Here is a 24556-nt window from a genome sequence, read left to right on the forward strand (position 1 = left end):
ATGAAGACACACTCATGAACTAAGCCACGAGTACCCAGATTTGGTTTCACCTGGGCCAATGACAGCAGGCCAACGTACCTGGTCAAACAGCTCAAAGAGCTTGGCACTAGGTTGGTGGATGGTGCAGATGATGGACCGGCCGCCCTGGGCCAACCCCTTCATCAGGGAGACAACCTGGAAGCAGGAGGCGCTGTCCAGGCCACTGGAAGTCAAGGGACACCGTGAGACGTCTGTGAGCCCCAAACAGACCCCTCATTCAGAGCGCCCTGGTTGTGTCTGTGCAGGCTGGCCTGAGCCCCTCGGCGGGCAGAGAGGTGTCCCCTTCTGCCGGCGGGGAGAGCAGGGCCTGATTACCTGGTGGGCTCATCGAAGAACATGACTGGGGGGTTGTTCACCAGCTCCAGCGCGATGGCCAGTCGCTTCCGCTGGCCACCCGAGAGGCTGCCGGTCCGCGTATTGGCACAAGACAGCAGGCCCAGGGCCGTCAGGATCTCCTTGACCTGGGGAATACCAGAAGCAGAGCGGCATCAGAGACCACCCGCCACGCCTCATCACCTACAGGGCCCACATGGAACCCTGATCCCTTTCCCCACCCATTTCCCAGACACACCGGGAGGGACTGTGCATCCGGCCCACCCCAGCCTTGCCAGGCCTGCTGTCCTGATGGGGGAGGCTGAGACTCAGCAGACTGAGAGGCAGGGCTGGGGCCAGGCCAGCCTGGGCTGGAGTCCTGGTCCTGCCTCTGGTTGGCAACCTAGCAAGTCCCTTCATGTGTGAGCCTCACTCAGGGCCAGGGCCGAGAAGGTGTTGGATAAACACTGCAGAAAGGGTGGCTCCATGGACACATAGGTGGACGAGCGACTGGGTTTCTGACCAGCACAAAGGGGAGGGCCACCCTGATAGTTTAATGCTATAACAGATAAAATGCTTGGCACACGGTAAGCATTCACTAGGCGACAGCGGTTAGTGACACTATTGCTCCTGCACATAGCTCCCGTGGACTCAACCACACAGGCCAGGTCTCCCAGAAAGATGGAGCTCCATCCACACTTGTAAATGGGAAAGTAGGTCTCTGACTCAGCAGCAAGGCAATGGCACTGCTTAAAGCTGTCACTGCTTCTCTTATTGACCCTGCCAGCGCTGCCCCTGGGAGCTGCTTGGGAACCAAGGTATAAACAGCCCACTGTGTGCTCAGCCCTCCCTGGCTGCCCCCATCACTGATCCGGGATGGACTCAGGGAGCAGGAAGGTCAGAAGAGTTCGGTGTAAACCGTTCATCAGTTTCATCCACAGCAGTCAGTGTTCGGGGTCCATCCTGGTGTCTTCTGGAGCTGGCCACAAGAAGGCAGAGGTCAGCTGCCGCACTTCTGGGCTCCTTGTTAGGTTCACCTCCCAGTGGGGTGTGAGGCAACCTGCCACAGAGGTCCTGCCAGAATTCACTGGGTCCTAGCCCATGGTGGCAGCAGGTGGACCCTAGTCCAGCAACTTCTCTAGGGAGATGAGGTCATCCTCAAGGAGAAGGAACTCAAGGAGGAAAATTTCCACTCTGGCTCTTGAATTACTTCTGCGCGGTCGGGACACAATGTGGCCTCGGTGATGGGAAGGACCAGGGCGCTGCTGCTCCATGCGCTGGAAGCAGGCAGATCAGACAGATCTGCATTTGAATCCTACTTGGCCTTTCCCCTGCTGAGCCCTAAACCCAGCTCCACTACCTCTTCCAGAACACACAGCCACTGAGGCACGCCATCCCGGAACCTCGCAGCGAGGCTGCCCAGAAAAGGCCATCTTTCAGGAACGCTTTTAGTCCATTGGCCTTCCCAGGATGACATGGCTCCAGCGGTCTCCAGGAATCCAGTCCAAAGGTTCAGGAGGAAGACCACCCACTCCCTACTTGCCCTTTGCCCCACTGGAAGGATGCTGGAGGCGGAGGCTAAGGTCAGCACCTCCTGTTTCCCTTGCGTGCAGGCATCTTGTCTAGGATTCTCTCAGGAGTGACGCCCTGCAGGCTGGTTTTGTTTTAAAGTGAATCAGAAAGAACAATGTCCCCTCCTGGGAGACCTCACTCTTGAGGAAGGCCCCTCACTGGGGGGTTCTTGAGGCTGGGGCCACTTTTCTGGGAAACGAGGTTGAGTGGGCAACATTCCACTACCTGCTGGAACATTCCAGTCTGTTATGTTTCCTTGAGAAGTAAACAACCAGGACCCAGGGACACAACGGGGCTGGAGGGAAATGAGTCAGGGCCTGTCCTCTCCTTGGACAATCACGCAGCCCTGCTGATGGTTCTGGGCGGGGGGAGTGGGGGAGCTGGACCCTGCTGAGGACGAGGAGGACCGGTCGGGACTTGACAGACAGAGTGGGTGCAGGGCTGAAGGACTGGCGTGGGTGCTCCTCTGTGGAGTCAGCTGAGAGGCACACACGTGCTCCTCGCCCCCGCCCATCAGCAAACCCTCCCTCCTGGCTCCCTCTCCCACCGGGAAAGGCTGGTCTCCCAGACCACGCTGCAGGCAAACCATCCCGCACCCACTTACTCATGGATCCCATCTGTTCTGGGAGCTCAGACATTAATGAGAGCATTGCACTCAGCTTCCCACCTCCAGGAGGCAGCTATGGACAAAAGTCCCAGGAGCTGGAGGCCCTGGCCTCAGGTTTCCAGTGGTTTCCAGGAGGCCTGGCCTGAAGGGTCCCCTCATGGACTTAGTTCTGCTTCACTTCAGGGCCCTCTCCATGCCAGCAAGACCCTCTGAACCCCCACATCTGCTCACCCATCCTCCCAGGGGACTAGGCTGTGTATGAGGCTCACCCTTCAGAACAGAGTGGTGGTGGAAACACCCATGCCTCCCATGCTTTTTCCCCACATCTGTGTTCTGGGGTCTGTTCATCCATTTTCTTCCTTTCAGCTACAGAACCAGAGTCCACGTGAAGCATCTGCGAGGAGGGGTTTTCACTCCTCACAGAAATCGGGCTCCCCTACCCTGGACGTGCCATTTCCTCATCCTCTCAAATTCCCACGCAAATCCTCAGCTTTCTGAAGGGTGGGTTGGGAGAGGAGGGCACAAGGAGGGACAGGAGGGCCCCTGAAGACACACCATGCTCCAAGGTCCTCTGTGCTGCACGCATGCTCAGCCATTCAGTCATGGCCAACTCTTTGTGACCCCATGCACTGCAGCCTGCCAGGCTCCTCTGTTCAAATAGTGGAGAAGGTTGCCATTTCCTCCTCCAGGGCGTTTTCCCAACCCAGGGATCGAACCTGCATTTCTTATGCTTCCTCCATTGGCAGGTGGGTTCTTTAACCACTAGTGCCACCTGGGAAACCCAAGGAGGTTTACATCACATCCTATCAACTATCATGTTGCTGCTGACATTGTGACTGTTTTCTACGACAGAAGATGAGATGGTTGGATGGCATCACCGACTCGATGGACATGGGTTTGGGTGGACTCCAGGATTTGGTGATGGACAGGGAGGCCTGGCATGCTGTGATTCATGGGGTTGCAGAGTCAGACATGACTGAGTGACTGAACTGAACTCATTCCATTTTGCATGGACACATAAAGAGCCAAGTCGCATTGTTGGCACCAACCCCACAGATCTTAGTGTCTCTGCTGCTGGCCTGTGGCCCTACAGGCACAGGAAGACAGGATAATATAATAAAAGTAGAATTTCACCAAATCCCATCTTACACTGGAACTCCCACCGGTGCCAGCCATGGGGTGGAGAGGAGGGGAGTTGGGTTTGTCTTAGTGTGTAAATATAACAGGCCTCCCCACTAAGTGGGGGCTTCTGGTGCTCCCTGCTGGGTCTGTTTACCCAACACCCTTTGTCTCCCTGGGCTTTCAGGGAGGCAAAAAAGCAATGAAAAGGATCACAAGATCTCTGTCATCTCAGAAAGTTGCTTGTGTTATTTTTAAAAGACTGGTTAATAACAGGTAAGAACCAAATTTTTTCTTGCAAGTGTGTAGGAGTGGAGGCTGGTTATTTTTAAATGGGTGACTAACCATCTTCACTGTTAGTGTTTTATCAAAAACAGTGGAGTATAAAGTGTATCAGAAACTAAAAGGGGCAGAGTGCTGGGTCTAAGCCTGAGGTTGGCTCCTCAAGCCCGTGTCCTTGCTACATCTGTGAGCTGCTACATCTATCTTGTGGCAGCATGGTTATTTAAGTCGTGTGCCACTGACCCCACAACAAAAACAGGCACCAAGCCACAAGCCAAGTCAGTCCCCAGAGGCCCCTCCACATGTGACTGCCAGGTGGATTTCATGTGACCCAAGCAGACACTTACCATCTCCCTTCTTCCTTCGTCTTTCTCCTGGAGTTTGAGGTGTGCAGATACCTGTAGGGGACAAGAGCAGCAGTGTGGATCAGAACAGACGGCCAGCAGCAAGACAACCTAACTCAGCAACGGCGGCCCCAGAACCCCAGGGGCTGAGCTGCCGGATGACAGAGGAAACCCACAGAGGTCCAGGCTTCCCACCTCCCTCAGCTTCACTAAGGAAGGTCCCGGAGAGCAGTGAGGCCTGGGATGCTTCCAGTCATTTCAGTGGATTCTCTGCTGGTCCCTGAGGGAAGTTAGATGTGGGCAGCTGAGCGATGTGGACTCTCCAGGCTTTGGAGGCTTCAAGAGCACTGTCAGGAATTTCACAAAGCTACCTGTGAAACCACTGACAGCTTGCCATTCTCCACAGTGGGAGTATTTACACCACAGAAATTGGCAAGTGGTACATAAAAGGAGTTAATTGGGAAAGACCCTGATGCTGGGAAAGACTGAAGACAACAGAAGACAGGGGCGGCAGAGGATGAGATGGTTGGACGGAATCACCGACTCAGTGGACATGAGCTTGGGCAAACTCCAGGAGATGGTGGAGGACAAGTAAGCCTGGTGTGCTGCAGTCCATGGGGTCACAAAGAGTCGGACACAACTTAATGACTGAACAACAACAACATACAGAGAGTCTAGTTTTGTTATTCTTGTTGTGTGGTTTGATATCCTGCCTGCTAGCACACACGGGGCCCCTGACCCTGTCTGGCGAAGGCTTGAGTAGCCATCACCATGGCCAGCATCCTGCCGATTCCTGGGACCTCAGGAAGCAAGGACTTCAGTCTCCTCCTCGGCATAGCACTGAGGTCAGAACCTGCCCACCAGGTGAGCTACTGAGGCTGCCCAGTGGCCCGGCAACAGACTGTGATTCAGGGGTGAGGGGCTGAGAGGCTGAGCTCCCAGAATCAGGCTGGAGCAGCCGCCAGCCATGTGACTCCAGGTGTCATGTCTCAGGCTGCCTGGAGAGTCAGAAGCAGCGCATGGAAGGGCACCACCAAGGGCTCGTGGTCAACACCATCCCCACGTGTGGGATGGACCCTGCAGAGTACAAAGGATCCTTTCTCATTGTGCACCAGCGTGCTAAGTCTCCTCAGCTGTGTCTGACTCTTTATGACCCTATGGACTGTAGCCCGCCAGGCTCCTCTGTCCATGGGATTCTCCAGGCAAGAATACTGGAGTGGGTTGGCATTTCCTCCTTCAGGGGGTCTTCCCGACCCAGGGATCAAACCCTAGTGTCTTACGTCTCCTACATTGGCAGGCAGGTTCTTTGCCACTAGCGCCACTTGGGAAGCCCATCCTTTCTCATTAACTGAGAATAACTCATTTACTCAGTGAATCATTTCTCATTAACTTCACAGTATTTATCAAAGGGATCATGAAGTTCTCAAAATCAAAATGTAATTGATTTTAATTCTGAAAAATAAGCGGATTTCCCAGCAGAACCTGGAGACAGGTTAGGAGGAAGACAGAGGTGACAACAGGAGTTGAAGATCTCGTTTTCAAAAGAAAGCGGTGACAGAGCTAGAAGTCGAAGTGAAGTTTCTCAAATAAGTAACCAGGAAATGAAGCTCTGGTCGCCCCAGATGAAGGTGAAGTGACAATGTGGGTAAGTAGAAATCATGTATTTCCCAACCTCACCATCCTATTTGCAAACTCCTCCTGAGCAGCCCATGCCCCCATGAGAATAGCCACTTGGAGGTCAGAGGGGCTACATGGTCAGGCTGTTGGGTGCTTAGGGCTGCTGGGGCAGCAGGTTAGAAGGCAGACCACCTACCCAACACCTTCTCTGCTTCTCTCTGCTGAACTGAGGATCCCCTGGAATTGCCCTTCAGCCAAAATGCTGGGCATCCACCCCTCTGCGACCCCCCCAGAGAGGAAGCCTGGCCCTGTGTGTGTCAGGAGTGCAAGGCAAGACCTCTCTTGTGGAAATCCATCGTGAATGCTCGTCTATTGCCCGAGCACGAGTTAGACTAGCTGGGAAGGTCCCCAGTGTGCCAGGAGAGGCCTGGAGACCAGGCACTGCCTTGCACCGCAGATGAGGAGATGGCAGAGAAGCAGGCAGCCCCACAGACCCATGCTGCATCATGGACAAGGGCTGCCCACCAACTTCCTGGCTGGGAGGCTCCCTAGCAGCTTCCACAGCCCACAGCGGGTCCGTGTGGTCCCTGTCCACCTGGCACAGGGCTGGGTCACAGCCTGCCCAAAGAGTACAGCCAATGCCAGTCCGTCCTAGACCCTGCTGTACGAGATGCCCGGGCTAACTGCTAAACTCTCCAAGGCACCCTTTCTCGTGTGGTTGTGTAGGATTACATGGCTGACGACCTTGCTGGACCATGTGTGTGTGGGCCTGAGACCCAGAGAGTGAGCAGCAAACACGTGTTTTATACCCACCTGGCAGGCAGGTGAGTCAGAGGGACGAGACCCTCAGGGCCCTAATCCAGGCACCAGGCTGCCTGGAACTTTGGCCAAAGCCATAGAACACCAATGGGAAGAAAAGACCCTCGACTCGTGGGCCTGGGACTGAGGTCACCCTGGCAGTGGCCCCCCACATCAGCCAGGTCAATCACCTTCTCAGAAACCTGGCCTCGATTTTGCCATCCGGGGTCTTTAGGGCCTTGCGGGGCTGCCTTGGGTGAAGCTGTCCACACAGCACGTGGGGTCAGAACTCTGTGTGAAAGTGGGGTGCCTGTGCCACCTGCCTCATGCAGAGGGTGGGGGGCAGATGCAGGGGAGGGCGGGGTCCAGGCGCCGCTCTGCCTCATGTAGGGGGTGGGGTGGCCAGGTGTGGGGCTGCAGGCCCCAGGACACTCACCATCATGGCCTCCTGCACGGTCAGGTGTGGCAGCAGCAGGTCGTCCTGCATGATGTAACAGGACACCTTCCGGAAGCAGCGCAGGTCCCGAGGGAGCCCGTTGATGAGGACCTCACCCTTCATGCCGGTCTCCCTGCAGGGTCAGCGAGAGGACGTGTCAGCCCGGCCCCTCCTGCACCGCCTCCCCCTCCTCCAAGGCTGAGGGAGAGGGGAGACCACAGCCCCTCCCAGCATCATCCAACTGGACCAGGAGGGACAGCAAGCTGGGCATGGCCAGGAAGCCCAGATCAACGCTCAGAGGAAGGAACCCCAAGAAGAAAAGGCCCAGTGTGGAAAGGGAGGGGAGAACAAGTGTGGGCCCTCTCTGGGATCTCACGTTTGTTACAGGTGCCTATGGACCAAACCAATACATGGATGCTCCTACCGGTGGACATGAGGCCCCATGCACGACCCCGGCTTTGCAGGGTTTACAAGATGAACATATGAACAATCCTGTGTGTAATCCTCGGTTATATCAACTCCCCCAAAGGCCAAGACTCTGCAGCCCAGGGTGGGACCACTAGGTAGGTCAGAACCAGTTCCTGAGGGCAGCATGAATCTGATGCTGACTGGGAGGGACTGGTACAGGCTCCCCGGGCCCAGGTGGCTCAGAGAAGAGGAGGGGGTCTGGGCCCTGGACCCACTAGACTGAGCAGATGGGGAGTTGTTCTCTCAGAGCACAGTGGAGGTGCGGCATCCTGGGTATGCGGTGGAGACGGAGGGGCATGGCCCCACCAGCCACACTCACTCTCCCACTCAGATGCACTGGGCATCTCTACTGTCCAGTATGACTCTGCTGCATCATCGCAGCCCAGGGAGGTAGAGGAGCCACAGGCATCCTACTAGGATCCACCTTATCCAGTGCTGCCTTGCTGGCGCCACGAAGAACAGAGACACAGAGAGTCTATGGAGACCAGCGAGGTTACACCTGCTCTCCAACTTCGTCCAGCCCACTACTATGACCGTGGGCCCTGGGGTGGGTCCCTTCTTTCCTCCAAGGAGTGGGTTGGATCAACTGGCTTCCCAGGGAACTAGGCTGGGAGACCTGTCTCCAGGTTGCCACATATGGCTCCAGGATGGTGCTGGGCAGTCTGAGCAGGAGTGTGGACGGGGGTGAGCTGAAAAATGACTGCATTCACCTAACAGAAGCTACTCCCCTGAGGCTTCCTAGAGCCTTAAAAAGTGATGGGGTGGCCCATCCATGCCGCTGCCCCCGGCGGACCACTGGCTGAGGGTCTGCTCACCTGTATCCAGCCAGGATGTTCATGAGTGTGGACTTCCCAGCCCCAGAAGGACCCATGATGGCCACCAGCTCTCCACTGTTGAACTTTCCAGAAATGCCCTTCAAAAGGGTCTTGTATCCTGTGAGAAAAGGATCACGTTCATTTCCAGCCATCCCAAGACATAGTGGTTCTCCCCCCAGCGCTATAGAGGCAAACACACATTATTTTATGTAACTGCAGAACCAAGGCCAAAGGCAAGGTTTTCACTCCACAGTATTTATAAAAACGCTGAGTTCTGGGCAAGAAAATGGACCTCCTGTCTTTTAGATGCCTCTGCCTACTTTCTCAGTTGCATTTCATGGGTTATATTAGTGAAGAGTACCAGTGGGTGTATAATGCTGTAGCATTTACAAAGCCCTTTCCTGGACATCACCTAGGGCAGCTGTCCCTAACCTTTTTGGAACCAGGGACCAGTTTGGTGGAGAACAATTTTTTTCCACGAACCCGGGGGTAGGGGATGGTTTGGGGATGATTCAAGCACATTACATTTATTGTGCACTTTCTTGCTATTGATATTATTATTACATCAGCTCCACCTCAGATCATCAGGCATTAGATCCTAGAGGTTGGGAATCCCTGATCTCAGGTATGAGGAATCCATATGACTTATCTATTTAAAATCTATATTGGTATAAACTATTTATATAGAATTTATCCACATTTGTAATTAAATGTTTCTTATGCTAATAATTCATTACTAATTGAAAGTTTATCATTTTGCAGTTATACCACATTGCTTTGGACTTTCTGCCAAATCTCCATCAAAGAGCCTTGTGAAAGGACAAAAAAAGAATTACACATGCCAGACAGAGTCACGTTACTTCTTTTCAAGCAGATGGTTGAAGATCTTAAAAGATCCCACGTGCCGCACTGGGACCTGACACAGTCAAATAAATAAATTTTGTTTTTTAAAAAGGAATCAAATAGAGGCAACTGGATTCATCTGAAGATTCCTAATTCAGAGACACTTCTCAGTCCCTGAGAAATATTCCCAGGACATGCCCTTAAATGATCAGAATCGGGCAAATTCAGCATTCTGGTTCCCCACACAGAGCTGAAAGGGGCCTGATGAGGACTGGGCATTTGGGACACCTGATGAGCCCCTAGTCACTCCCCAGGCTCCAAACCCATGTTTACTCAAACCCCAGCTTGGGTCTAGGTCTCGGCATCTTCTCCCAGTCGCCTCTCTTCTTTCACAGATGGGAACCCCAACCCCCCACTTGTCACCAGGTGCCTCCCTGATTTGAATGGGGAGTCAGTCCCTGAGGACTTTTTAATCAGGCTGAGAGAAGCAAAGGGCAGGAAGCTTACAGCCTTGCGACTTGACTCATTATGGGGAGTGGCAGTCACCAGGGAGGCCTGAGACAGTCATCTTGGGGGGAAGGGACCGAGTGGCAGATGGACAGGTTGGGGGGCACCTGGGAGAGCCACTCAAGTCTGCAGATGAGTCAGATTCTTGCCACTGGGATGTCAGTGATGGCAGGTGGACAGACACACAGCAGGGAAGCCAAAGAAGACAAGGGTGGGGGTCAAGGACCCTGATAGGTTACACCTGCCCAGCCGTGGACACAGATGGAAGAGCTGGGGGACAGCAGGGACCCCCCCCCCCACGGTGGGTAGAGCTCCAGAGTGGGCTCTGTCCACATGGGATGGAGCTCTGTGGAGGGGGATCCCAGGGGACTGGTGTGACATCATCGAGGGAGTGCTAATGCCAGGCATCTGCTCATTAGCAGTCTCCTGGGGGGTGCAGGTGGCTTTGGGGTTACTCCAGTGCAAACCTTCCTTCAGCTCTGTGCTTCCCCAAGTTCAGAACCAGCCAACCCCCAGCTGGTCCCCTGGAAACCGGGGCTGCCCAAGGAGGTATGGGGTGGCTGAGTTGACCACCAGCCACTTGGAGGTCATGTACATTCTGGATCATGACCCCTGAGGGCAGTCTTGCCATGGGGGGTCTGTGAGGCCCCTTCCCTCGGGCAGGGGCCACAGGAGCTGCCTTCTTTGGGACCCTTGATGATGGTGTCCACACGAGGGCACTGGATAATAGTAACACTTCCAGGGAGCTCACACAGGCTGTGATGTCCATGGCCAGGATGCCAGGAACAGACACGAGTCTGGGAGCTGGGGGAAGCGTCAGCCTTTCAGGGGAAAAGGCACACAGACAGGAGTATAGACTGTGGTCTTGTCATTTACAGCCACCAGCTTGGAGCTGGGGGTCTGACTGTGGACCCTGGGCTAAATCAACACACCTGGAGCCGAAGGAGTTATCTGCCTCCCAACTCATTCCTAGGAGGGGGCGTGGGCTCCCAGGGGGACGGGGAGGGACAGCAAGCATGTGTGACGTGACGCAGAGCTGGCTGGCCAAGAGTGTCCTTGTGTGTGGTCCACCCTCTCGGGCCCCGCGTTTATATCAGAAACATGCTTTTCTTTTAAAACGACAGACCTGTATTGGGGATTGAACATTTTGGAAGGTGACACTGGACTCAGAAGTCCAGGAGGCATCCACCTGCACCCACCCTGGACCCGCAGAGGCCAGGACGGAAGGACAGGGCATGCTCTGCGCTGGCTGAGGGCTGGGGAGCCAACGGGGGCACTCCTGTGAGAGTCGAGCGTGTGAGCAAGTTGGTGAACACAAATGCATACCTGTGCTTAGTCACTCAGTTGTGCCTGACTCTTTGCAACCCAATGGACTATAGCCTGCCAGGCTCCTCTGTCCCTGGGATTCTCCAGACAAGAATACTGGAGTGGGATGCCATTTCCTTCTCCAGGTGCATCCCTGTATTTATGTAACGAGCTCGTCCTTGACTGCAGAGTCTGGTGTCTGATCCCCATATAGAAACATGAAATTGAGATGCTCTACCCCACCCCGTTCCACCCCCCTTGCCCTACTTCCCAGAGGAAGCTCTGCTTGGCCCAGCTTTTGGTACAATGGATAAACCGCCTCCTCCGTGTCCAGAGGTCACTTGTTTACACAGGTGCTGATCCTGGGCTGCTCTTTGGATCGGGCCAGTGAGCACTCAGGGGACTGTAAGCACATAAACCTCCCGAGAGGAAGGGCCACCGAGGGCCCATCAGCCCCACGCAGGGCATGCGTGCTCTGTCCTTAGAAGGTCCAGCCCTGAAGGCAGGTCAAAACCCAGACCCGGGATGACAGGAGAGACGGAGAGACAGAGACAGAGAAAGATGAGACAGAGAGATGACAGTGCCTTGGGCCCACCCATCATAGGGAAGGAAATTCTGCTTAGACCCTGGGTTCAGTGGGGAGGCTTTGCTAGCATCCTCTCAGATGCGAAGGCCTGAAGCGAGAAGATGGGGACCAACAGTGGGAGTGTCCCTTGACCTCCAACTGCAGGAGTGCTGGAGAAAATGTGCTGATGAGTTGGCGGGTGCAGCACTGTGGGGGCAGCAGATGGAAACCCATAGTTTCCAGCCAGCCGGGGCCAGTCTGTCTCACAGCCCTGGATGCTTTACATCGAGGGGATGTGGAGGGGGTCTTCATGGGGAAAAGGACAAAAGTACAATGTGATGTCTGGTTCTGGCTGAAAGCCTAGTCATGCCCTGGCAGTTAGAGGAAACACTATTGTTGGAAGGGTGGCTAGAGCAGGTGCCTAGGGCACGGGAGGACGGAGCATCTGCGGGAGAAGAGAAGCCCATTACGGAGGAGGGGCAGACCTGACTGAGAATCCCCGAAGCCCACAGGCCAAGAGGGCGCCCAAGGATCATCTTGCCTGGCTTGTCTTTGGTGTTCAAGAGCAGTCTGTGAGAAGCAAGATTTCCAGAGTTTTGCTTTACAAATGCCCTTGCTAAGCATGCTGTTTCATAAGGAGAGCTTAAGACACACCATAGCATTTCAAATGATTCCGTGGCTCCACTAAACTCAGATCTGGTCGACAGACCCTGTGCCCTGCCCAGCAGGTATTAGGAAGGAAAACCATGAGAGTAAACCCGTAAAGGCTTTCTCCATAAACCCCGCTGAGGTCATGAAAATGAAGCCAACTGGAGGTGACTTTTCCACGATCTAATCCTTTCTCCAAAATCACTGTGGATGGTGACTGCAGCCATGAAACTAAAAGACATCTGCCCCTTGGAAGAAAAGCTATGACAAACCTAGACAGCATATTCAAAAGCAGAGACATCACTTTGCTGACAAAAGTTTGTGTAGCCAAAGTTATGGTTTTTCCAGTAGTCATGTACAGATGTGAAATTTGGATCATAAAGAAGGCTGGACAGTGAAGAATTGATGCTTTTGAATTGTGGTGATGGAGAAGACTCTTGAGAGTCCCTTGAACTGCAAGGAGATCAAACCAGTTAATCCTAAAGGAAATCAACCCTGAATATTCATTGGAAGGACTGATGCTGAAGCTGAAGCTCCAACGCTTTGCCCACTTGATGCAGAGTCAACTGATTGGAAAAGACTCTGATGCTAGAAAAGATTGAAGGCAAAAGGAGAAGGGGACAGAGAATGAGATGGTTGGATAGCATCTCCCACTCAGTGGACATGAATCTGAGCAAACTCCAGGAGACAGTGAACGGCAGGGAAGCCTGGCGTGCTGCAGTCTATGGGGTCACAAAAAGTGGGAGCAACTGAACAACGAAAACAAATCCTTTCCGAGGGGAACTGAGATATGTTAGAACATCCACAGTCCATTCAGCACCCACCTGGTGGGGCTGTATTTATCTATAAAAAGCGGAGATAAAGATGCTTGCTAACAGTTTGCATGAAGCGAAAACTGAAGGCTCTCAGTTATGCCTGCAGTGAGTTACTCTTACAACATTAGCAATTCAGAAAGAGCCTGTCCAGACATTCTGCATTTGGGGAATGAAGGACACTCTGAGCAGGCTACTTGTAAAGACAATGCCCACCCGCCAGCCGCAAACTGAGTGTCCAAGAGGAGCCTGACATCTGATACCTGCCCCCCAATGCATCCTCCTTTTGCCTCCTGACCCCTCAGCTCCAGGAAGACATATGCAGAGCCCTCTTCTGAAGCACCATGTCCTACGTGTGCAGTGGTGCCTGGCGTGTAGTGGTCCCTGAAAAAGTGTCTATGACATTAATAATCAGAAGGTGAGCACTCTGCACAGGTGAGCTCAGAGTGATGGCCAGTATCTCAGGCACAGCCATGCGGATGTCACTTCTTTCCAAGCCATCCTCCGACATGACCAGACCCCTCTGGCGAGTGCTGGGCTAGCAGGATATGGCCAGGAGCTTGTGGAGGACCAGCAGCCTGGATGGTCTCCAAGATCAACCTTCCCAGTCATCTGTAAACTCTTACGTAACAGCAGTCAAAACGTGCGTGTTATGTCACTTCCGAGGAATCCCTTTTGATGCAAATTTTACTGATACAAAGCAAGTCTGTGTGTGTGTGTGTGTTAGTCACTCAGTTGTGTTGGACTCTTTGTGACTCCATGGACTGCAGCCTACCAGGCTCCTCTGTCCATGGAATTCTCCAGGCAGGTATACTGGAGTTGGTTGCCATTTCCTTCTCCAGGGGATCTTCCCAACCCAGGGATCAAACTTGGGTTTCCTACACTGCAGGTGAATTCTTTACCCTCTGAGCCACCAGGGAAACCCAACATATAGAATACACAGAGAAAAGTGAACACATCAGTAGTGAATGCATGGCTCCGTATACTTTCCGCAGACAGAACCACCCAAGGAACAAGCCCTGAGATCAAGAAAAGGGATCCACAGAGCTTCTGGAGGGTCCTCAGACCCCTGCCATCACTTTAGTGTGGGAATTGCTTTTGAATCTTAAGTAGAACCCCTGGGCTGTTGAGTTTTAATCAGGGAAACACATCTTTCCCAAATAGAGGGAAAACCCAGTAATTTCCTCTCTTGGAAATGCAGACAGCTCTCCTTTGCTATGGAAAAATTAAGATTAACACCCCTTAGACCTTAGACGGGCAATTGCTCCTTTGTCCCCGCTGCCACCCCACATGACGAGTGCCTGTTTGAAGGCCTGTGACTCCAGCCTGGTGGTGGGCTACCCTTCCCCCTACTTGGCTGGACAGCCAGCCCCTGGGATGAGCTAACTCTTGTCCAGAACGCACTTCAGGAAGTGAAGTGAAAGTCGCTCAGTCGTGACCAACTCTTTGCGACTCCATGGACTGATGGAATTCTCAAAGCAAGAATACTGGAGTGGGTAGCCTTTCCCTTCTCTGGGGGATCTCCCCAACCCAGGGATCAAATCCAGGTCTCCTGCATTGTGGGCAGATTCTTTACCAGCTGAACCACAAGGGAAGCCCCAAGTCAGGACAGCAGGGAGAAGCAGCAACTGACTGCTGTTACATTCTCTACGTCAGCTAACAGTTCTTTAAAGAGGAACGGTGCTTGTCAACACCTCCGAGGTTCTGTAAGGCCGGATGGGTACCGGCATGGATTTTTTCACTCTAGAAACCTGCCCCTGAAGGAGGGGTTGGGAGCAGCCCCTCACCCCTTGGGAAGCGTCAGCCCTGGGCACCCTCATTTGGGTCAGTACGGGCCAGCTCTGCGGTGTCTCCGTCTTCATGCCCCACAGCAGACTGAGTCCCGGGTGCCTCTCCATACAGTGCAGAAGAGAAGCCAGGGCTCAGAGAGGGTTCATGACCTGCCTGAGGCCACACAGTGGCTGAGCAGAGAACCCAACATTCCTACCACTTCTCTGCCCAACCCCAGAGTGGCCAAGAACCTCTGCCAGTCCAGGGAAGTGCAGCTGGGGGGTTCGGGCAGCCAGCTCCCCCCGCCCCACCCTCCCTCCACATGCAGGCTTGCTCCCAGTGAATCCCAAGCACATGTATGCTAAGTCACTTCAGTTGTGTCCGACTCTTTGCAACCCCATGGACCGTAGCCTGTCAGGTTCCCCTGTCCATGGGATTTTCCAGGCAAGAATACTGTAGTGGGTTGCCATTTCCTTCTCTGGGGGATCTTCCTGACCCAGGGATCGAACTCGCATCTCTTGTGTCTCCTGCATTAACAGGCGATTTCTTTACCACTAGCACCACCTGGGAAGCCCTAATGAATCCCCAAGGTCAGCTCAATTCGGGAATGTGCATTCAGTCTGCCGTTGCATGAAATATTTAACAGAGGATGGGAATAAACATACACCTTCCCGCCTCAAACACGAGATGCCCTTGGTCAGCAAAGGCCACGTGTGCCACCCGGGTACTAGCAGCCTCTCCCAGTGTTGATGTGGGAAGATGCTATGGGAGCCAGGCCCCCAACCCCTCTGTGCCTCCAAAGAGCTCCCAACTTGTCCAATCACCTCTCATCCTTCAAATTCTTTTTCACTTTGTGAAATGTTTTTGAGTTTTGTTTTGCTTTGTTTTTTAAATAAAGAAAACCAAAAGATCTTGCCAGGACATGGGAAGCCTCTTTGGTCTGGGGGGAACTCACGCCCTGCTTCTGAAAGGACCTCTCGCTAGGAGTGGGGTCTGTCCTCCGATCCAAGTGGATGCTTCCAGCCCCTCCTTGTCATAAAACCCTCTGCTGGGGAAGAGCAACACACAGACCCGTGTAGAGGGTCCGGAGCAGCGGTGTCGCCAGCACATCAAGGTCTGCCACCCCTCAACGCCATCAAGCCCCCAACCCTGTTACCTGCAGAAAATGACAAGCGGCTTGTCCTTCATATCCAGCTCCAGGGGTCTGCTCACTCAAGTTTCATTTAACAAGCTTTGGACTTTTTAACAAGGGCTGGCTTTTCTAGGGAGATCCCGAGGTCAGTCAGTCTGTTTCCAAGCTCATTGCACAGAGGACTGTGGTGTGTGGCAGGGCTGGAGTAGACAGTGGGTATCTTCCCAGGTGGGCTTGCTGGAAGTCCAAGGCCACAGCAGCAGCTCAGCACTCAGACCCCTCCAGGGGGTAAGTGTGCCGTAAAAATACTGTGCTCAAACCACACGGACCACAGCTAGTACGTGTGTCAAGCTTGTGGAAGTGACTCAGAATAGCCTCCTCTGAGTCTCAGCAAAGAGGTGAGTCTCGGATCTCCCTGGTGGTCCAGTGGTTGGGAATCTGACTGTCAATGCAGAAGAACGTGGGTTCGATCCCTGGTAGTATCCTGGGAAGTACCACATGTCATGGGACAACTAAGCCTGTGTGCCATAATTACTAAAGCCTGTACACCCTAGAGCCCACGCTCCAGCACAAGAGAAGCCACCGCAATGAGAAGGTCACGCATCAAACTAGGGCACATCTGCATTCGGCAATGAAGACCCACCGCAGCCATAAATAAATAAATATCTTAGGGGGAAAGAAAAAAGGTGAGTCTCATCACAGAGAAGGGTCCTCGATGGACAGAGAGACGCTTCCTGCAGGAAAGAGAGGAATAGAACTGCCCATATTCCCCTCCACACCCCAACCCAGTCCCCTCTCAACCACCCCAGGGTCCCCACACCCATCAGCCAGGCTCCAGGACACTGCGGTCTGTATCCTCACTGGGAAACCTCCTCTCACACAGGAATGATAAGGCACAGACCCAACCACCCCTCTAACCCAACTCCCATCTCCACACATCCAAGAGGTCAGTTTTCCAAATAAGAACCCAGACCGCTGTCATCACTGACCATCTGACCGCCAGGGACATCCGAAACCCCTACAGATGCCTCCTCGTCCAGTTCACCTGAAGCTACAAAGAGGCCCCTGAGCTAGTGGGGTGGGTGGGGGTGTCTTGTGCCATCTGAACACGGCTGTTGGGGATTCCATGTAGAAAGGGAGTCAGGAGGACACTGGTGAGGAGCCAGCGGCTCACATGGAAATGAGGGCCAGGAGCCGTCAAACAAGTCCCCATTTCTGGGCTGTCTTTCTATTTGTTCTTTCTGCTAATGGATATTTTCCTGCCATCAGCTCCTTGGCTCCTTGGCAGAGAGGGGGTGGGGGCACAGAGAGGGTGGGCACAGAATCTGACCACCTGTCCTGCCTCTTGCTGTCACCTCTGACACCATCAGTTGGCAGGAGGAGGTTCAGACCCAGGTCTTTAATCACCGGCACTTCACATGTGCATCTCCACGTACCCCCTGCCCCCTTGCAAACAACAAGCTCTTGGATATTTTGGGCAGTTCTTTTTAATGCTCACAACTCAAAAAGGACCACAGCAAAATCATTCAGAGGGAAACGAGGAAGGGAGAATAGGGACTGGCCGGCACCTCCTGGTTTCAGCACAGTTCACGTGTCACTGAGCGTCAAGACCCTGGCTTGTCAAGTGCTGACAACTCACATCTCAGACCCTTTGGGAGGAGTCTGGTCCCAGCTCAGCCACCACTGAGCTATGGGACTCTGGCCAGCTCCCAGAAACGCCCACCGCCCAGTCTCTGGATCCCACCTTGGGGTAGAGGTTAAGCGTCCACTCTAAACATGAGTGGCCAGGTCACCAGCTTTACCCGAGAGGTGACACAGGGTCCTCACCTTCCTCCACGGGCTCATCCAGGAAACCCTGATCCTTTGCCCTTCCTGCCCTGTGAGCCCTGACACGACCGGTGTTAACAGAATAACACACCCAGGATACCATGACCCTCATGTAGTGGGACTGACCGCGTGGAGGGAAGTACCTCTGGAGGCCCTGACTGTGGGCACCAAATGCAGGCACGACTGCCTGATGGATGCAGAGACATGGTTCCAGCAATCTTGCCAGTCCAAAAGATGAGTGACGTTAGGAGAGCAAGGAGCTTCTCTAATATCTCAGTTGGTAAAGAATCCACCTGCAATGCAGGAGACCCTGGTTCGATTCCTGGGTCTGGAAGATCCACTGGAGAAGGGACAGCCTATCTCCTCCAGTATTCTTGGGGTTCCCCTATGGCTCAGCTGGCAAAGAATCTACCTGTAATGTGGGAGACCTGGGTTCAATCCCTGGGTTGGGAAGATCCCCTGGAGAAGGGAAAGGCTACCCATTCTAGTATTCTTGCCTGGAGAATTCCATGGACTGTATAGTCCATGGGGTCGCAAAGAGTTGGACACGACTGAGTGACTTTCACTTTCACTTTAGGAGAGCAAACAATGGCTGACTCCTCAAAAGCCACACCAGCTTGGGTCACCTCCATTGTTCCCCAGGCCAACATGACACCCCCACCAGGAAGGCCCCTAGGAAGTGCTCCTTGAATGACTGGTCAGATGGCGGTGATGACAGGGCTCAAACCTTGCAGACTAGGTGTTGGCAACTCATCTCTTTAAGGGCTAGATCATCAATATTTTAGGCTCTGCAGGACACACAGCCTGTCACACACACTCAGCTCTGTGGTTTTACCACAAAAGCAGCCAGATGAAACGAACGGATGTGACAACATTCGGATGAAGCTCTACTTACAGAACCAGGAGGTGGGGGGAGGGGTTTGGTCCCAGGCCATTGTTGCCAGTCCTGCCCTAGGACCCTGGAGTACCAGCCATGCCACTTCTGGCCTCATCATCCCTCTGGGAAGTTGGAGGAAGGCCAGGTAAGGAGGGGGCACAGTTCTGAGGGAGATCAGGAGAGCTGGGGTGTGCCCGGGAGGAAGGCATGCACTCTACACCCAGAAGTGAGGAAGAGCACTGCCCCGAACCACAGATTGCTCTGGAGGGCATGGGTCTCCAGAATTCTAGAATGAACGAGGCTAGCTCAGCCAGCACGAGGGGGTGACAGCCTGCAAGTGCGCCAGGTGCTAGGATAGCTTCGGGCTGGCTCTTCTCCCATTCCTCCCAGACTTCCCACCATGCCGCCCCTGTCGGGAGTACCACCGGAACCACAGCTTCGAGGGCCACCTGCAGGCCCCTCATCAGAAGCCCTGAGGGCAGGCACTAGCAGCTGCCCTAATCCCATGACCCTTCTTTGATAGGACGTCCCAGCCCATGTCTCCAAAGCTCACCAGGAACAGCAATGTCACCCACAAGTTGACACGTGCCATCTATCTCTACAAGGGTCAAATCAGGAGCTGCTACAGCTGCTGACTATCAGCACCCACCAAAGCAGTTCAGGGTGGAGATCAGGAACGCAGCATCAGTGCTCTGGGAAAAACTGGCAGAACAGGTCTTCACATAGTTAGATATTTTCAGGAGCAGATTTTTTTGAGCCCAATTCTTTTATCTCCTTGTATCTAGAAAAATGCTAAAATCCTTTCTGGGGACAACTGTTCCCCATGACTAGCAGAAACCTTCTGCTAAAAATACGTGGTCAATTGCATATACTCACCTTTCACCAAAATTATATACATACTGACCTCCTCCCCTGACTCTTTGGAGCAATTTCTCAGAGCTGTCTGAGATGCTGTCTCCCAGGCTATAGTCCTCATTTTTCCCCAAATAAAACTTAACTCATAACTGTCACATTGTGCTTTTTTTTTTTCCAGTTGACAGCAGAAACATGTTTAGAGCAATCCCCAACTGCAAGCCCCAGAGTAGTTTTCATGCCCAGATCTTGGAGACTCAGGGTGAGGAGAACTCTGGAGGGAGGGATGGAGGGGCGGGTGGAGGGAGGGGTGGTGGGATTCACGCTCTGCCTCATTGTGGAGGTAGAATCATAATCTCCATGGATGTCCACATCCTAGCCCTTGGCATCTGTATGTTGTCTTTGCAGATGGGATTAAATGAAGAATATTTAGATTGAGAGATTATTCTGGATTACCCAGGTCGGGGGCAGGGTGTGATGGTCCAAAATCATCACAAGGGTCTTTACGAGGGAAAGAAGGAGGCAGGAGAGGCAGGAGATTCAGAGGCAGTGGCAGGAGCTATGAAGATACATGCATAGAAAAAGAAATTTGAAGATGCTATTCTGTTGACTTTGAAGGTGGAGAAAGAGGCCATGGGACTAGGAACCAAGGTGTCTCCAGAGCAAGATAAGGAAGGAAAGGATTCTTCCCTGAAGTCTTCAGAAGGAAAGAAGGAACACAGCCCTGCTAACACTTTAATTTTAGATTCCGACCTTTGGAATTTTCAGGTAGCAAATTTGTGAGGTTTTTTAAAAAAGTTTTAAAAACTGTTTTTGACTGAACTGAAGGGCCTGTGGAGATCTTAGTTCCTCAACCAGGAACTGGATCCTTACCCCCTCCAGGGAAAGAGTGGAATCCTAATCTCTGAACCTCCAGGGAAGACCCACAGATTTGTATGTTTTTAAGCCACCGAGTTTGTAGTCATTTCTATCAGCCATGGGAAATGAACACACCCACCCTCACACTGCCCACACCAGCAGCATCCCTGCCAGACCCAGGGGACCACTTCCCTCTGAAGATAACTCCTACATGAACATTATGGAGAAGCTACACTTCTCAGCCGGCAGACATTCACAAGAGGCAGTGTTCTGAGAAGGAATGTTCTGGAAGTGATGAGAGCTGCTGTCTTGCAGCTTTCCCAGGGGTCCTTCTCCAGTCCAAGGTCCTTCTCAGACTCTCCTGTGCAGCCCATGTGGGCATGAAGCCTGGTTACATCATCTCCAGTACAGGTTCTTTCATGATGAGGTTAAAGGAGCTGATTACATGCCGTGCAATTAAATACGGAAAGAAAGATAATCGGCCTTGGAGCCTCCCGTGGGGACCTCTGGAAAGGAGGGAGCACGGTGGTAGGAGGAAACCTGGGCCTCACGTCTGGCTGTGCTCATGGCTAGAGAGTGGCCATGCACAGGCTTCCGACCATCTTGGCCTCAGTTTCTCATGAGGAAAGAAAAACTTAGACTTCTCCAACTGTGAGTCACATGGGGCTCTCTTGCTGAACCAAATGTCAGCTGAGGTTAAGGGGCAGGCTCCTACCAAAACAACCAAAGGTCCTGACATAAGGGCCAGAGACACGGAATTCCATCTGCAGACACAATGCTCACAGCAAACACTAATGTTGAGGTCACCAGCCTGCAGAGCCTGGCCCAGAATCTTGTCTCAATCTGAAGCAGGTCTTTCACTTCAAAGAGATGTTTTTCCGTTGGTTCTGAACACTGACAACTAAAAAGAAACAAGGGAGCCTAAGCAGATTATAAAGGCAATAAACCTAGATCATTATTTTCAAATGGATGTGTGCCTTCAATTATTTTTTAATGGTAAAATTTTGCACAGCAGACTCACAGAATCATCAAGTGAAACATTGTTTAGGTCTGCCAGACAAAACTTGCCTAACCCCAGGGCACTGCCTCATGCCACAGACATCAGTGAGCCCCCACTGCCCAGAACTGAGCTTGTTGACTGCATATTTTCTCTGCTGAGAGGCAGAGACATAGGCAAACATTCCTACTCAATGGATGAAAATTAATGTCAATATCACGGGATGTGAAAATTACAGCAATCAAAGGACTGTCTGATCTGGTGAGCATGGAATCCTTCTGGATCCTTCTCCATGCTTGGGAACCAGGAAGGGGAAATGGGATGAATGATGGGAGAGGGAAGTGCGGTAGGGGGAGACCCAGAGAAGGCATGAAGGGCTAGAAGGGCTGCCTCGGTGGCTCAGGAGAGGAGAAGTTGTGTTCTGATTGGTCAGTCACCTCTGGAAGAGAGTGTAAAGGTTCCCTGTGCTTGCCAGTGTTATCCAGTGTGCCTGACTGCAGGGAGCAATTCAGCCCATAACAAGCTCCTTCATCTTCGAAATCTCCTTTGCTGGGCTGATGACTTCACTCACTCCTGCTGTGCAGGGAGGCACCTGTGGACTGCAGGCATTTCAGTGGCCAGTTCAATCATACCCTTAAGTGTGTGAAATTCCTCTTGACCACAGATTGAAACACATTCTGGTTTCTGGAGTGTTCGATCCAGTGTGGGAGGCAGTGAGCGCAGTGGGCAGGCGGCCCGAGTGAGATGTCTGTCAGAGTTTGGACGTCCCTGCCTTGTCTTTCTCAGGGTCACTATCTTGTCCTCACGCTGCCTTGCCATAAGCTTTGGGATGAGGCTGCCTGGAGGAGCAGGATGGACGGAGGGTCCGAGCTCATCCATCCCCAGCACCCAGCAAATACTAGCACGTGTCCTGCTAACTCTGCATCTCTCTTCACCAGCCCTGTGTCTCTTTAATGATAACTCCATAAACACCAAGGAATAATTCAGACCAGATGCTGCCTGGAAAATACTTCTGCAGAGCCGCCAGCCCCATGGTCCCAAATATCACTGGCATGTGGGGTCTTCCTGGAGCTTTGAAAGCTATTCTGATGGAGTCAGTCTGGCCCCAGTGGCCCCTCCACCACCTTGGAGTTTGCTGTGTGACCAGGACAAGTTGTTTCAGCTTCCAAGACTCACTTTCTCACCTTGATCTTCAAGGCGTTTGTGAAGACAGAACGAGATCATGTGCTTGAAGGGCATCCAGAGGAGGTAGGGGTGCCCTTCCAGCAGGTAGGGGCTGGAAGAAGTGGTGGAGCTGCAGCTGCACCGGGCACAAAGCGCACCTGGTGAACCGCAAGCCACCTGTCAGTGCCCTTGGCACCTGAAGAGGGCCAGCTGGGCCAGCACCCTCGTTCACGTGGGCTGAGGACCCTGGGGGCATCCTGGTGCATCTGCAGGGAAGGGGCACCCGGAAGGGCATCCACCCCAGGGTCAACATTCTGGATCTGGCTGCTCAGGCCTCTGATCATTCTCAATGAGCCAGAGCCCATTCCTGGAATGCTCCAGAAAGCCTCTAAAGGCTGCTAGGTACAGAGCCCGGTCAGCCCCTGTGAAGAGGAACCTGGACCCCAGCCTCCCTGGGAGCAGGCTGCCTCTGTTTACACTGTGAGAACTGCTGATTCTCAGTGGGTCAGAGTCCCAGACAACACTGCTGGCACACTGCAGTGACATCATTTCCTGCTGCCAGGCTCTATGGGTCATCTGGAATCACAGCCCCCTGGAGCCAGGACTCCTGGGCTGGGTGCTCAGAGCAGCTGTGATGTCAAGAGAACAATGTGCTATGCACCTCCAACATGTACACACATACACACCATGCACATACCATGTGCAGACACACATGTACATGCACATACCATGTGCACACACTGTGTGCACACACACTATATACATGCATATACCATGGGCACAGAAATCGTGTACACACACGTGTACACACATGCCATGCATGCGTGTGTACACACACCATGTGCACACACCATGTAAAACACACATCCCATGTACACACGTGTACACATCCCATGTATATACATGTGTACACACACACCATGTATATACACAGACCACATGTATATACACTATATCATGTACTATACACTATACCATGTATATATACACACACACCATTCACACACACAGCATGTACACACACCCCATGGACATACACTGTATACACACACACATACCATGTATACACACACACCATTACAAACACACCCCATGTACATACACCTGTGTACACACACCATGTACTCACACATACACCATGTACACACACATACCATATGTACACACACACCATGTACACACACACCATGTACACACTGTGTGCAAGCACACTACATACACACATATACCATGTATACACACAGTGTGTGCACACACACTATGTACACACACATACCATACACACACACACTGTGTATACACACTCCCGTGTTCCACAGTTGGTCAGTACAGAAGCCACAGGCAGAGGAGCCCCTGCCCCAGTGCAGACGGCGGCCGTCACACCTGCCTGTCAGGCATGAAGCAGTTCTCCATCACTGCAGTATTTTTATCCTTCTAAAAGCAGAACTGATCTTTTTCACAAGCTTCTAAACCTGCTAGAACATTGAAGAAAAAAAATCCTTCTGATTACTTAAGTTATGCCAAAAGCACTGATAAGGGTGCCAAATAAGCTCCAAGTGTCACATCAACCTCAAACTGAAATCAACAAGCAGAACCATTTCTACACCCAAGGTCATGACTTTCCCACCTCCCCTGCTCCCCTTTCCTTCCCCTTCAGTCTGGTCTTGGGGGTCAAGGGGACTCATGGTGAGAACAGACTGCTTTGTTCTCCAGACCCTCTTCCTCCCTCTTTGAGAGTATGCTCAAGGCAAAAAGTACAAGGTCCGTTTTCCCAGACACCGATGACATTTCCTCCTTAACCGTGCCTGCTTCTTACCCTAATGCCCAAGGGCTAGCTCATCAGTGTCTCACTTTTCCTTCAGTTCAGTTCAGTTGCTCAGTCATGTCTGACTCCTTGTGACGCCATGAGCTGCAGCACACCAGGCTTCCCTGCCCATCCCCAACTCCCGGAGCTTGCTCAAACTGATGTCCACTGAGTCAGTGATGCCAT

The 24556-nt window shown here is 52.7% G+C and overlaps 1 protein-coding gene across 2 annotated transcripts in view; it reads right to left on the reverse strand.

Moving 5' to 3' along the window:
* The window catches only part of ABCG1 (ATP binding cassette subfamily G member 1), a 65380-nt gene that overhangs the window by 14104 nt on the left and 26720 nt on the right, over positions 1 to 24556 (reverse strand). For both annotated transcript variants that reach the window (XM_040231570.1, XM_040231560.1), the window contains exons 3-7: positions 8410 to 8527; positions 7127 to 7259; positions 4279 to 4329; positions 355 to 500; positions 79 to 202 (exon numbers count right to left, since the gene is read on the reverse strand). In XM_040231570.1, the coding sequence (XP_040087504.1) occupies positions 79 to 202; positions 355 to 500; positions 4279 to 4329; positions 7127 to 7259; positions 8410 to 8527 (572 nt within the window). The remainder of the gene's footprint in view (positions 1 to 78; positions 203 to 354; positions 501 to 4278; positions 4330 to 7126; positions 7260 to 8409; positions 8528 to 24556) is intronic.

Source organism: Oryx dammah, unplaced genomic scaffold (genome assembly GCF_014754425.2).
Source record: "Oryx dammah isolate SB20612 unplaced genomic scaffold, SCBI_Odam_1.1 HiC_scaffold_2, whole genome shotgun sequence".
NCBI lineage: Eukaryota > Metazoa > Chordata > Mammalia > Artiodactyla > Bovidae > Oryx > Oryx dammah.